Here is a 13,301-nt window from a genome sequence, read left to right as displayed (position 1 = left end):
GGTCCCACATAGGAGATTGGTGGGTAAAATCAGAGCTCATGGCATTGGGGGGAAGATATTGACATGGATAGAAAACTGGTTGGCAGATAGAAAGCAAAGGGTAGCGGTGAATGGGTGTTTCTCGGAATGGCAGGTGGTGACTAGTGGGGTGCCACAAGGCTCGGTATTGGGACCACAGCTGTTTACGATTTACATAAACGATTTAGATGAAGGCATTGAGAATAACATCAGCAAGTTTGCTGATGATACTAAGCTGGGTGGCAGTGTGACATGTGATGAGGATGTTAGGAGAATTCAGGGTGACTTGGATAGGCTGAGTGAGTGGGCAGATACTTGGCAGATGACGTTTAATGTGAATAAGTGTGAGGTTATCCACTTTGGGAGTAAGAACAGGAAGGCAGATTATTATCTGAACGGTGTAGAGTTAGGTAAGGGAGAAATACAAAGAGATCTAGGAGTATTTGTTCATCAGTCACCGAAGGTGAATGAGCAAGTGCAGCAGGCAGTGAAGAAGACTAATGGAATGTTGGCCTTTATTACAAAGGGAATTGAGTACAAGAGCAAGGAAATCCTCTTGCATTTGTACAGAGCCCTGGTGAGACCACACCTGGAGTATTGTGTACAGTTTTGGTCTCCAGGGTTAAGGAAGGACATCCTGGCTATAGAGGAAGTGCAGCGTAGATTCACGAGGTTAATTCCTGGGATGTCCGGACTGTCTTACACAGAGAGGTTAGAGAGACTGGGCTTGTACACACTGGAATTAAGGAGATTGAGAGGGGATCTGATTGCAACATATAAGATTATTAAGGGATTGGACAAGATAGAGGCAGGAAATATGTTCCAGATGCTGGGAGAGTCCAGTACCAGAGGGCATGGTTTGAGAATAAGGGGTAGGTCATTTAGGACAGAGTTAAGGAAAAACTTCTTCTCCCAGAGAGTTGTGGGGGTCTGGAATGCACTGCCTAGGAAGGCAGTGGAGGCCAATTCTCTGGATGCTTTCAAGAAGGAGCTAGATAGGTATCTTATGGATAGGAGAATCAAGGGATATGGGGACAAGGCAGGAACCAGGTATTGATAGTAGATGATCAGCCATGATCTCAGAATGGCGGTGCAGGCTCGAAGGGCCGAATGGTCTGCTTCTGCACCTATTGTCTATTGTCTATTGCCTAAATAGTAGATAATGGAGACAATAACAAGTAGAAATGGCTGCTTTAGGTTTTTAGAACTTTACCATAGATGTTTATATGCGCCTTAAATTTAGTAAAATGCTACCAGAGTACGTCTAACTTTGTTTGACCAAGTCAAATCAAAAGATATTGAATGAGCAAAGTGATAGATCATAAGGAATGAAGGAGAGCTGAGATGTTTAGGGGATATACCAAATTATGAGGGATATCGATAGGGCAAATACAAGCACACTCTTTCTACCGAGGTTGGGTGAGACTGGGACTAATGGTCATAGGTTAAGGGTGAAAGGTTGAGAAATATTAAAGGGGATCTGAGGGGGAATCTTCTTCACTCAGCGGCTGGTGCAAGTGTAGAACTACAGAGAGTATAGCGTGCCAGTGGAATTGGTAGACTTGAGTTCAATTGCAACATTTAAGAAAAGTTTGGATAAACGAAGAATAGGAGGAGTATGGTGGACTGGGGTCCAGGTGCTGGTCAATGGGACCAATGGGACTAGGCAGAATAACAGTTTGGCACAAACTAGGTAAGTCAAAAGGCTTGTTTTTGTGCTGCAATGCTCTATGGCTCTGACTTTAAGAGAATAATTGAAGAGTTTAAAATCTGAGAAGCTGCAGAAATGATGTATCATTTGAAATGAAGGGGCCAGGACCGAAGGAACACAGAAATTTCAGAGGACGGGTAAGATTTTCACTGCAACTGTGCATACATATACTTGTGCATATGACAATAAGCTCAGCTTTGATGTTGGACAGCTAGAAAAGGTTACCTGGACAGAAAGGTGCAGAGCGTGTGCCAAAATTCATGATAACCTTCAAAAAATTTCACTCATGTAGTAGCACAAACAAGAGAAAATCTGTAGTTGCTGAAAATCCAAGCAACACACAAAAAATGTTGGAGGACCTCAGCAGGCCAAAACATCAACTCTTTAGCTAGATGCTGCTTGGCCTGCTGAGTTCCTCCAGCATTTTGTGTGTGTTACACTCATGTGTCATGATAATTTTGAGTAGAGATTATCATTGACTAACAAATTAGTGACAACAATTATGGGGTTTTATAAGGATAAAGGTTGAGTCTACTGCTTATTTACATGTATTGGTTGCTTTACTATTATGTAATAAAAGTATAACAGAGATAGATTGACATAAATGAAGCATTTTAGAAAACCTGTTCAGAAATTAATATTGATATTTTAAAAGGACATTTGAAAAATAATGTCATTTCTAAATAGTGTTGTTATTGTAACCATTCACTGTCCAATTACTGATGTGTGCACCAGGTCTGCAAAGATTTCAAATGAATCATCTAATGTCACGTGTTCCTGCAACCACCTAGCTGGCGCCAGGTCAGGGTGAGATGTTTTCTGCTCTTGTGTTGTAGTAAAATTATTCACTCCTTCATTTGGTAGTAAAGATAATCCTTAAGTATCCCCTCATTATGGGTGGAGTTAAAAGAACTGAGCACTTGCCAGCAACATTTTTGCACATGCCATTTTGGATATGCTTGTCAAAGGTTTGTCACCCTGCCCTGGGTAGTGGGTAAAAAGGACATGGGGCAACTTTTGATCCTTGCATAGTTTTACGCTAGCTCAGATTTGTAAAGGACACACATACCCATGGGAGAAACGTGACGTATTTCAATAAAATAAAGTTACTCGGCAGAATGAAAATAGACTTCCGAGGACAAGTCCAAACCTACAGACTTCATTGCAGGCACAGCTACTGACTGGAGCAGCAACTGCAGCAAAAATGCACTCGTTTCCATGGTGCTTGTTAAGTTACCATGTAAGAAGCAATAACAAAGATCTTTTCGGAGACACTCAAGAAAATTTTAAGGCTAGCATCAGACATAGTTATGCGGTGACCTAACAAAATTTATTTATTTATTGAAATATAGTGCAGAATGTGTCCTTCCAGCCCTTTGAGCTGCACTGCCCAGCAATCCCCAAATTAACCCTAGCCTAATCACAGGACAATTCACAATGACCTATCAACCTACCGACCAGTACGTCTCTGGACACTGGGAGGAAACCGGTGAAAACTCATGCTGTCTTGGAGGGAACATATAAACTTCGTACAGGCAGTGGCCGGAATTGAACCCAGGTCGGTGGTACTGCGTTATGCTAACCACTATGCTATCGTGCTGCCCCAAATAGTGGTGATCATGCCTAGAGGTCAGTCGGATAATAATGGGAAAGCACAATTTAGTAGTAATCTTTAAAAAAAAAAATTCCAAGTAAGCTTAGAAATGTGGAGTTCTTCACCTCAAGTATTGGCTCAAGAAAATAAGAAGAAGCTAGAGAGTATCTTAAACATGTTGAAGTTTGGATGAAGCACAAATTCAATTAATATGAAGAAGAAGTTACTGCAATTTGACAAGCTGTGTGACATGGTTTCACACTGAAGCTTTCAATTACTCTGATTTACTATGAAGACATCATATTATGATCAACGGCAACACGAGTGAATCTGCAGATGCTGGAAATAAATAAAAACACAAAATGCTGGCAGAACTCAGCAGGCCAGACAGCATCTATGGGAGGAGGTAGTGACGACGTTTCGGGCCGAAACCCTTCATCAGGAGTGAAGTAACATGGGATGGTCGAAGGGGGATAAGAAGTGGGGGGAGGGAGGAAGTAGAGAGCTGGGAAGTGATAGGCTGAAGGGAAATGGGCTAGGGGGAAGGTGGAGAATTATGGGAAATAAAAGAGAAAGAAAGTTAGGGCTGGGGGGAGATTAAAGTGAGGGGGGGAAAAGAGAGAGAAAGAGAACCAGACTAAAATTATAGATAGGGATGGGGTAAGGGGGCAGGGGTATCAACGGAGGTCTGTGAGTTGAATGTTCATGCCAGCAGGTAGGAGGCTACCTAGGAGGGAGATAAGGTATTGCTCCATCAAACTGCATGTGGCCTCATCTTGACGGTAGAGGAGGCCATGGACAGACATATCGGAATGGGAGTGGTCTGTGGAATTGAAGTGTGTGGCCACAGGGAGATCCCGCCTCTGCTGGAGGACTGAGCACCGATCAATGTTGGGCGTGGAACAGCAGCAGAAGTTTAGCATTGCTCGCTCTATTCAGAGAAAATATCCTATTCCGGTAAAGCAGTACCAAAAGTGAAGGCATTTATAGTGGTGACGCAAGAGTAACTTTCTTACTTTTAATTATCTAACCTAAGGCACTGGATAAATCTATACCTCTCAGCAATTATGCAGAAGTTACAGTGTGGATGATTACAGCATTTGAACAGGATGGATCAGTTCATGTCAGTCATCATGAATCAATAAATGCCAGTCATTGAACAACAGAGGCATGCACTGCAGATAGTTCTGCTAACTCACAGATTCAATAACTCAGATTCATACCTGGCCTCTGGCAATGTCTGGGAGGAGCTGCAAGTTCACGCATGTGTGCATGAATTTCCTTGGGCTGCTGCAATCTCCTCCCACGTTACCAAAAGGTTGTGAATTGTTTGGTAACTGCAAATTGTCCCTTTAGTGCAGAATAATTGCGAAACCCGGGGGAGATGGGGGGGGAGGGGTAATGAGGTAAATTGGTTTACGTGGATGGAGTTAATCTTCCAAGAGGATCAAACCTTGTCGTAGGGTTTAGAGGCTAGCGTGCCTCAATTGACCCGGAGATCTATGCTGGCTGGAGTCAGGACTTTATGCTTTGGCTCGTGGTAGGGTCACCCATGCCAAACAGGTACAAGGGTTGAAGCCAGACAAATAGCAGTTCACCAGTCCTCCAGGTTCGAGAGTTCAGCTCAGGACTAGAAGCCCTGACTGGTAAAACAAAATTGTTGGGGAGACAGCAATGAAGAATCTGAGTGCGACGGAATTCCTGAGTCTCTACCCAGGACTTGTGTGACTGACAGTAGAGAAAACTGAGAGGAAGCTACTGACATGGTGAAGGAAGCCCTGACCACTGCCAGAGATGAAGGACCTTCATTGCTGCCCCAAACACCAGCAGCGTAATGGGCAGGAAGTAGTAGTAGGAGGGTGGAGTTAACAGGAATGTGGACACGATAAAATGGGCAACAAAAGGATTAACGTAAAAATGGATAGTCGATGGCAAGAGCCTTTTTCCATTCTGTCTCTCCCCATGACTCAGGACTCCATGAGGAATTGGATAGACTGGTAGCCTTGAGTAATGATACATGAGGAGCTCTCGCAGTGGTGTTTCCCATATCAAGTCACGACCTGCCACTGACACCAGAGATGTGATACAGTAGGTTAGTGCTATCAATCATGTTAGATGGATGAACCCTGAGAGGCATTACAGATAAGTGACAATATAGAGAAAGAACCAAATTAACAAAGTGTGGCTCATTGTGTTCAGATGCTCAATGCAGCTGGAAAATTAAGAGCAGTGGACTGAAACATGGACTGCCATTCCTTCCAAGGGCCACTCTGCCAGACTTAGAATTGTGAGTGTGCTTTGAAACAAATATGGGAAAACTCTTGAGGGAAGAGAAGTACATACAACACGATGGAGATTCAGTCGATGGGGTGTTAGGTGTTGATCTTTCTGGATCCATTACGATCGGAGCTGCAGTACTTGACGTGGATTCAGGAATCAGAACTGCCGTGGTCACTTCTGCAAAAATAACAGGGTTTTGTGAAAGTTTAATATTTATATTTGCTGTGAAATGATGAAAAACAGCATCCAACATATCATTAAAAAAATTAGCAGAGACTACAGAGCCAGGATCAGTTTAATCCAGCCCAGTTCTGAGCCCATAAAGTACAGGAGCAGAGTCAGGCCATTTGGCCCATCGAGTCTGATTTAGATAGATACTTGATTGATCTTAAAGGAAAGTACAATGTCACAGTAGCATTACAAGTGCACAGATATAAATATTAGAAGAGAAGTAGAAAGAATAAAAAAAAGTTACCTCAAACAGTCTAACAGGAGGGGATCATCACTTCCCCTGGCTATAGGTTGACTCATTACAGAGCCTAATGGCCAAGGGTAAGAATGACCTCATACAGCACTCTTTGGAGCAGCGCAGTTGTCTTAGTCTATTACTGAAAGTGCTCCTCTGTTCACTCAAGGCGGCATGCAGAGGGTGAGAGACATTGTCCAGAATTGCCAGGATTTTCCATAGCATCCTTTGTTCTACCACAGCCTCTAGTATGTCCAATTTGACTATAACAGAGCCAGCCTTTCTAACAAGTTTATTGAGCCTGCTGACATCACCCGTGTTGATACCATTGCCCCAGCACACCACTGCAAAGAAGATTGTACTGGTGACAACAGACTTGTAGAACATGGTAGAACTGGTAACATTTAATATCCCTCTCAACTTATTTTCCTGCCCTCTCCCCATAATCTTTGATAACCTTACTAATGAAGAACCTATCAACCTCTGCCTTAAATATACCCAATCACTTGACCTCCAAGGTTATGAATTCCACAGATTCATCACCCTCTGGCTAAAGAAATTTCTCCTCATCTCAGTTCTATAGGGGCGTCCTTCTATTCTGAGACTGTGCCCTCTGGTCCGAGACTGTCACTATTGGAAAAGTCCTCTGTACATCCACTCTATCTACGTCTTTCAATATTTGATAGATTTCAATGAAATCCCCCTCATTCTTCTAAACTCCAGTGATTACAGGCTCAGAGCCATCAAACGCTCCTCATACGTTAACCCTTTGGGTCAATGGGTTGTAGATCCCCATACTCCAAGGCAACATTCTACTGTAGGACCAAAGTGATGACTGTGCAGAGCTTCCCAGTATATATCCTCTCCTCCAATAAAGACCACCTAATCTCATTTCTGAAACTCACCCATCTCTACCCCGCTCCTGTTCGTCTGCTGCTAAATCTCTCACCAATGACTTTGTTAATTCACTGTTCTCTCAGCTCACCTCCCACTTTCTAACGTCCTTTCATCTGAATTAATTTAAAACCAACTTCTTCAAGAGCACCCAGCATGTTGACAAACTCTGGCCATTGGCCTAGCTGCCAATTAATGTTTAAATTCATCTTCAGGATATCAACTGCCATTCCACTCCCACTCCTTAATCAAACTATAAATCACCACTGCTCCCCAACAGCCTGAACTCCTCCAGTCCTACATCACCTCTGAGATCTCAACACTAATTTTCTGGTCTCTTGTGATGCCTCATTTTAAACCTTTCTCCATTGTGGCCATGTCTTCAGCTGCCTTGAATCTAACCCCTGGAATTCCCTCTATCTCTTGGATCAACTTTCTAACGTCTCCACATCTGGCTCAGAAACATATTATTCAATAAGAAAGTAAATCTGTTGCTAGATTCTAGACAATTTTTGGAGATTAAGTCCAATTTTTTGATGTTTCAGATTCTATGCTAGCCAGACTCTAGGGAATTTAAGACCCCATTAATTTATCAACAAAATTCTGCAGGAACTCAGTAGGTTAGGTAGCAATTAATTCATTATCTGAAGGGTCTTGGTCTGAAACGCTGATTGTTTATTTCCCTCCATCGATGCTGCCTGACTTGCTGAGTTCCTCCAGCATTTCATGTGTGTTGTTCAAGATTTCCAGCACCTTCAGAATTGCTTGTGACTTCATTAATTTTATATTTGATAGCAAGTAATCTATTTTGCTATTTGTGACCTGTTTGGTGGAAGCCCTGAATATTTCCTCCTGACTTTTACAGAGTTCAATAGCTGCAGTGTGCGTCATCATAGAAATCCACAGCAAAGACTAAGGCCATTCAGCCCATTATTTCCATGTACTGCAATTTCTCAGTTTTCATCAGCCTTGGTCTGTGCTATCTGGAAGGACAAGAGGTGAAGTTGCATGGGAACAATATTACCGGCAGATTCTTCTACAAGACACATTATCCTGACTTTGGAACATATTCGGATTCCTTCATTGTCAGTGGGGCAGAGAGAAGTGTGTTTCCCCTTACACTCTGTGAGGGTTTCATGAAGATAGCTCAACGCCACCTTCTCTACCCAATAAGGAGTAGGCAATAAAGTTGTCTATGCCATTATTACTCAAATCAGAGGTACGATTAAAAAAATCCTTAACACACTCTGACCTTGGTTAGACATAAAGGAGAAACATTTTCACTCCGCAATTAACTGGAGGTACCATTACCTCTACAGTCTCTGCCTTGTCCAGAAGGATTTCTGTCAGTGAAGCCACTCTGACATTTGCAGTTGTGAGACCCATCTGTGTTTGAACAGGTGGCCCTTAGAGAACAGGAATTCAACTCCTCGTGTTCACATTCATTGATATCTGCAGAGAGATTATGAAACATAGAACATAGATAGATAGATAGATAGATAGATAGATAGATAGATAGATAGATAGATAGATAGATAGATACTTTATTCATCCCCATGGGGAAATTCAACTTTTTTCCAATGTCCCATACACTTGTTGTAGCAAAACTAATTACATACAATACTAACTCAGTAAAAAAATATGATATGCATCTAAATCACTATCTCAAAAAGCATTAATAATAGCTTTTAAAAAGTTCTTAAGTCCTGGCGGTAGAATTGTAAAGCCTAATGGCATTGGGGAGTATTGACCTCTTCATCCTGTCTGAGGAGCATTGCATCGATAGTAACCTGTCGCTGAAACTGCTTCTCTGTCTCTGGATGGTGCTATGTAGAGGATGTTCAGAGTTTTCCATAATTGACCATTACATTACAGCACAGCACGGGATCACTGGCCCATGATGCTGTGCATTATGTTAGGACTATGTTAAACCAATGCAAGAAATTAGTACATAAAAGACCAAAACTTTTTTTAAAAAAAGGTGGTTTCATGTCTCACTGCTTTTATTGCAACTGAAATGCTCATTCCAGTCAGAGAAGTTAACAATAGAAATACCCACAGTTGATAGAACAAGATTTCCTCTGCCAATTGTCATTCTTGTTCAGGCATTGGTTTCTTACCTACATCACCTTTCCATGTACAGGACAGAGAGGATCTAGAGCTGTCATATCTAAAAAGCTCAGGAGACTGGGAATGAAATAGAAGTTCTAAACATAGAATGAGGCATTACTGAAAAAAAAGCAATAGAAAGCACTGAAGATAATCAGCAGGTCAGTCAGCATCTGTGGTGAGAAAAACAGAAGTAATATTTCAATGTTTTGATGATCCTTTATCGGGGAACCAAACGATTTTGTACAAGGAGCTCAATGTACAAGGAGCCCAAGTGGACCCAAATGGACAAGTGGTATGGACCAGCAGTGACCTAACTGAAAGCAGACAAAACATCAGCGAATGTAAACTATACCACTTATTTATTTACTAAAGCATCGCAGAAGGTAATTCAGCCCATCATATCCATGGCAGCTCCCAGAATTACAACCCAGAATATTAACTTCAAGTGATAGTTGCATTTTAATGTTTTTCTGTAGCACTACAGTTTTATTCTATCTCACATGCCCATCATTTTCCTTTTTATAGCTTTACGATTTACCTACATAAAGGGTAATTTACATTCGCCAATCAACCTGTCAGTATGGCTTTGGTATATTGGAGAAAACTCAATGGAAACAGGAAGAAGATGCAGGCAGCAGACACCATGCTCAGGGAAGAACACAGGCATCTCTACATCCTCAGAAATCTAAGGAAATTTGTCATGTCCTCATTGATCCTCAACAACTTTATAAGTGCCAACAAAGAAGTGTTTTACCTAGCTACATCACTGTGATTACTCTGCTCAGGACCACCAGAAACTGCAGAGAGTTCTGGACACAGCTCAATCCATCACTAACATCAACTCCATAGACTGTGCCTTTTCCTCTTGAGAAAGCAATCATCACATCAAAGATCCCGCCTACTCCAGACATTCTCTCTTCTTCCTTCTGCCGTCGGGAAGAAAACACCAAAGCTGGAAACGCGCAGCACAAAGCTCAAGGACAGCTTCTATCACACTGCTAGAAGACTCTTTTTGTAGGATAAAGATGAACTCTTGGCCTCACAGAGATCCACGACCATCACTTATTGTCTGCTTGTGTTGCATTTTCTCTCAAGCTGTAACTGGAACCCCACATCATGCAATCTGTTACTGCTCCTCCTTTTGCAATACCTTGATGTACTCATATTTTGGAATGATCTATATCGAAGGCATTCAAATCAGGTTTTCCCTCTGTATCTCTGCACATATGACAGTAATAGATCGATCTACCATTCACCAGCTACATGGATCACTGTGTCTATGAGGTAATCAGATATTTGTGTAAGATTGTGTAACGCTGAGGCTTTACAATGCATTTGTCAAACTGCACGTGGAACATGCTGAGCAGTTTTGGGATCGTTATCTAAAAAAGGGTGTGAGAGAATAAGGGTTTGTGGAGACGCTGCTAAGAAGTGGATAAGATACATTCTAGATTTAAGATTCAACATTCAAGTTTGTTTATTGTCATTCTTCAGTACATGATTGTAAAGGAGAATGAAATGACTGTTAATCTGGACCCAATGCAGCATAGGAAAAACATAATAAGCATGAAGAACACAATAAAAACACAAATATAAATACAAAACCAATTGTCTACAGTTATGTACCGAACCAAGTACTTCACCATTGAGGTAGACCTGGCTCATCACTATCGTTAGAACATCCTCCAATCCTGAAAGCCTTTTAGATCACAAGAGTTTTCTATTTATGGCTTCTTCTACATCCTCTTATTCTATTTTGCCATCATTCGCATCTAAAATCTTAGCTTTGGAATCCTGTCCTTAAAACCTTGTTAAAACATAATTTTAACCAATCATTTTGTTACCTGCCTATATAATTCTTTCTCTTGCTCTGTTGTTGTTTTGTTGAATGACACATCTGAAAATTACCTTTTGCAAATGTTTCTTCAAAAAATGAAGAATTGTGATCAAAATTTGGCTATGCTGCAGTTTTTCTCTTTCCTTACTTTTGGAAACAGCCTCAGAATAAAGGGATATCTCTCCAGAATAGAGGATGAAGGTCAGAGGGTGATGAATGCGTGGAATTCATCGACAGAGAGGTCAGTGTATTTAACACAGAGATTGATGTGTTCTTGATTGATATGTTGGTTATGGGTTTCGGGGAAAATGTGGGAGAATAGGGTTAATAGAACATAGAACAATACAGCACGGTACAGGCCCTTCGGCCCACAATGCTGTGCCGACCCTTAAACCCTGCCTCCCATATAACTCACCACCTTAAGTTCCTCCATATATCGTTTGCAAGAAAATCAATCAGTAATGACTGAATGGCAGAGCAGACTCATTGGGCTCTATGGTTTCACAACAGTTAAGATTTTTTTTAAAAATACATAAAAAATAGGAGCAGGAGTTAAGCATTCAGCCCTTTGATCTTGCTGACATTCCGTATGATCTTTGTTAATCATCCAGTTTTCTGTATTTTTCTCTATCCCCCTTGATTCCTCTAGCCCAAGAACAATATCTAACACCTTGTTCAACATACCTACTGATACCTCCTTAACTATACACTGTGATCGCTTTATTAGGTACCTCCTGTACCTAATAAAGTGGCCACCGAGTGTATACTTGCAGTCTCCTGCTGCTGTAGCTCATCCACTTCAAGCTTTGACATGTTGTGCCTTCAGAGATGATCTTCTGCACACCATTGTTGCAACATGCAGTTACTGTCACCTTCCTGTCAACTTGAACCAAACTGGTTATTCTCCTCTGACCTCTCCCGTTAACAAGGTGTTTTTGCCCACAGAACTGCAGCTCACTGTATGTTTTTTTTTTGCTTTTCACACCATTCTCTATAAACTCTAGAGACTGGTGTGAATGAAAGCACTGGGAGATCAGCAGTTTCTAAGTTTTGGTCTCGGCCCAAAATGTCAACTGCTTACTCTTTTCCATAGATGCTGTCTGGCCTGCTGAGTTCCTCCAGTATTTTGCTTTGCATGGCCATTGTCTGCAGGTTTTCTTGTGTTTGTGATTTCATGGTCAAATTTGTTATGCCTTGTAATTCTAAAGATTAATTGAAGAAAAACAAGGTAGCCAGGGTTTTCATTCATGGGGCGCTCACATCTTCCACCTCCATCTGTAGGTAGGCTTTAGCTAAGTCCACTTTGCTGAAGTATTTTCCTCCAGAAAGGTTTGCAAAGATATCCTCCATCCTGCGCAGTGGGTGTTGATCTACTTTCAGTACTGGATTGATGGTGATCTTAAAATCACCGTAGACCCAGGAAGATCCATTCTTCTTGGCTATGAGGACCACTGGTATTGCCCATGGCCTCCACTTAACCTTGGAAACAATTCTTTTAGCCTCCATGTGATCTAGCTCACTGGCTACTTTATCACAGATGGTATAAGGAACCAGGCGGGCTTTGTAAAACTTGGGTGTAGCATTTTCATTTAATAGTATTTTACCTTTGAAATGTCAGTTTTCTAATGCCATCCTTGAACACTGCTTTGGCATCATCCAGTACATTCCTTAATTCACTTTAAGTTGACTCTATTGCAAGGGATATATCATGCAAATGGTGGATAGATCTCCAAACAAGTTGTAGTTGTCTCGGCCAGTTAAGACCCCACAATGCTGGTCCTGTTTTTATCACATACAAGCCCAATGTGGCTTGTTGGTTGTTGTATTGCACAGTTATGAATATCATTCCCATAGGAATTATCTTTTCTCTGGTATAAGGTGGTATAAGCTCTTAGTTGGATATCGGCAGACTTGTGTTCAATATCTTTGAAATGCCATTCAATCTCATGTTAGGAAAAGACTGAAACAACCAAGCCAGCGTCAAATTCCATTTTCATTACTTTGCCATTCATTTCTAGTGTAAGCTTGTCTATTGTTAGTTTTTACATCGTAAACGTCAAGGCTACCCAGCCACGTGTCATTCTCATTATTATCATCTTTTTCAACACCATGCAAATTAATGCTCTTTTTGAAACGACAGCTTTACTTTTTATCTTATTCCCTTCCCTTTACGGTCCATTTATTTTTGTCTCTCTGGCATGCTCTTTGTACGTGTCCTACTTTGATGCACTTACTGCAAGTTTCTCCCTTAAATCTGCTTTGGCCTGATGTGTGTGAGCCCCTGCCACAACAGTAACAAAATTTGTTTGGCCCAGCAGGTTTCTATAACTCAGTCGTGTCTATGGCTGCTGTTTCCATTGAAACAGCAATTTCAATTGCACTTTTAAAT

General features: G+C 41.4%; 1 protein-coding gene across 1 annotated transcript in view; it reads right to left on the bottom strand.

The window, feature by feature from the left end:
- umodl1 (uromodulin-like 1) overlaps positions 1-13,301 on the bottom strand; it is a 116,600-nt gene that overhangs the window by 78,187 nt on the left and 25,112 nt on the right. Inside the window, exons 6-7 of the mRNA XM_073047626.1 lie at positions 8,275-8,415; positions 5,667-5,780 (exon numbers count right to left, since the gene is read on the bottom strand). Coding sequence (XP_072903727.1) covers positions 5,667-5,780; positions 8,275-8,415 — 255 coding nt within the window. The remainder of the gene's footprint in view (positions 1-5,666; positions 5,781-8,274; positions 8,416-13,301) is intronic.

The sequence above is a fragment of the Hemitrygon akajei genome, chromosome 5, assembly GCF_048418815.1.
Source record: "Hemitrygon akajei chromosome 5, sHemAka1.3, whole genome shotgun sequence".
NCBI classification, from domain to species: domain Eukaryota; kingdom Metazoa; phylum Chordata; class Chondrichthyes; order Myliobatiformes; family Dasyatidae; genus Hemitrygon; species Hemitrygon akajei.
This window is presented reverse-complemented; position numbering and strand designations above follow the sequence as displayed.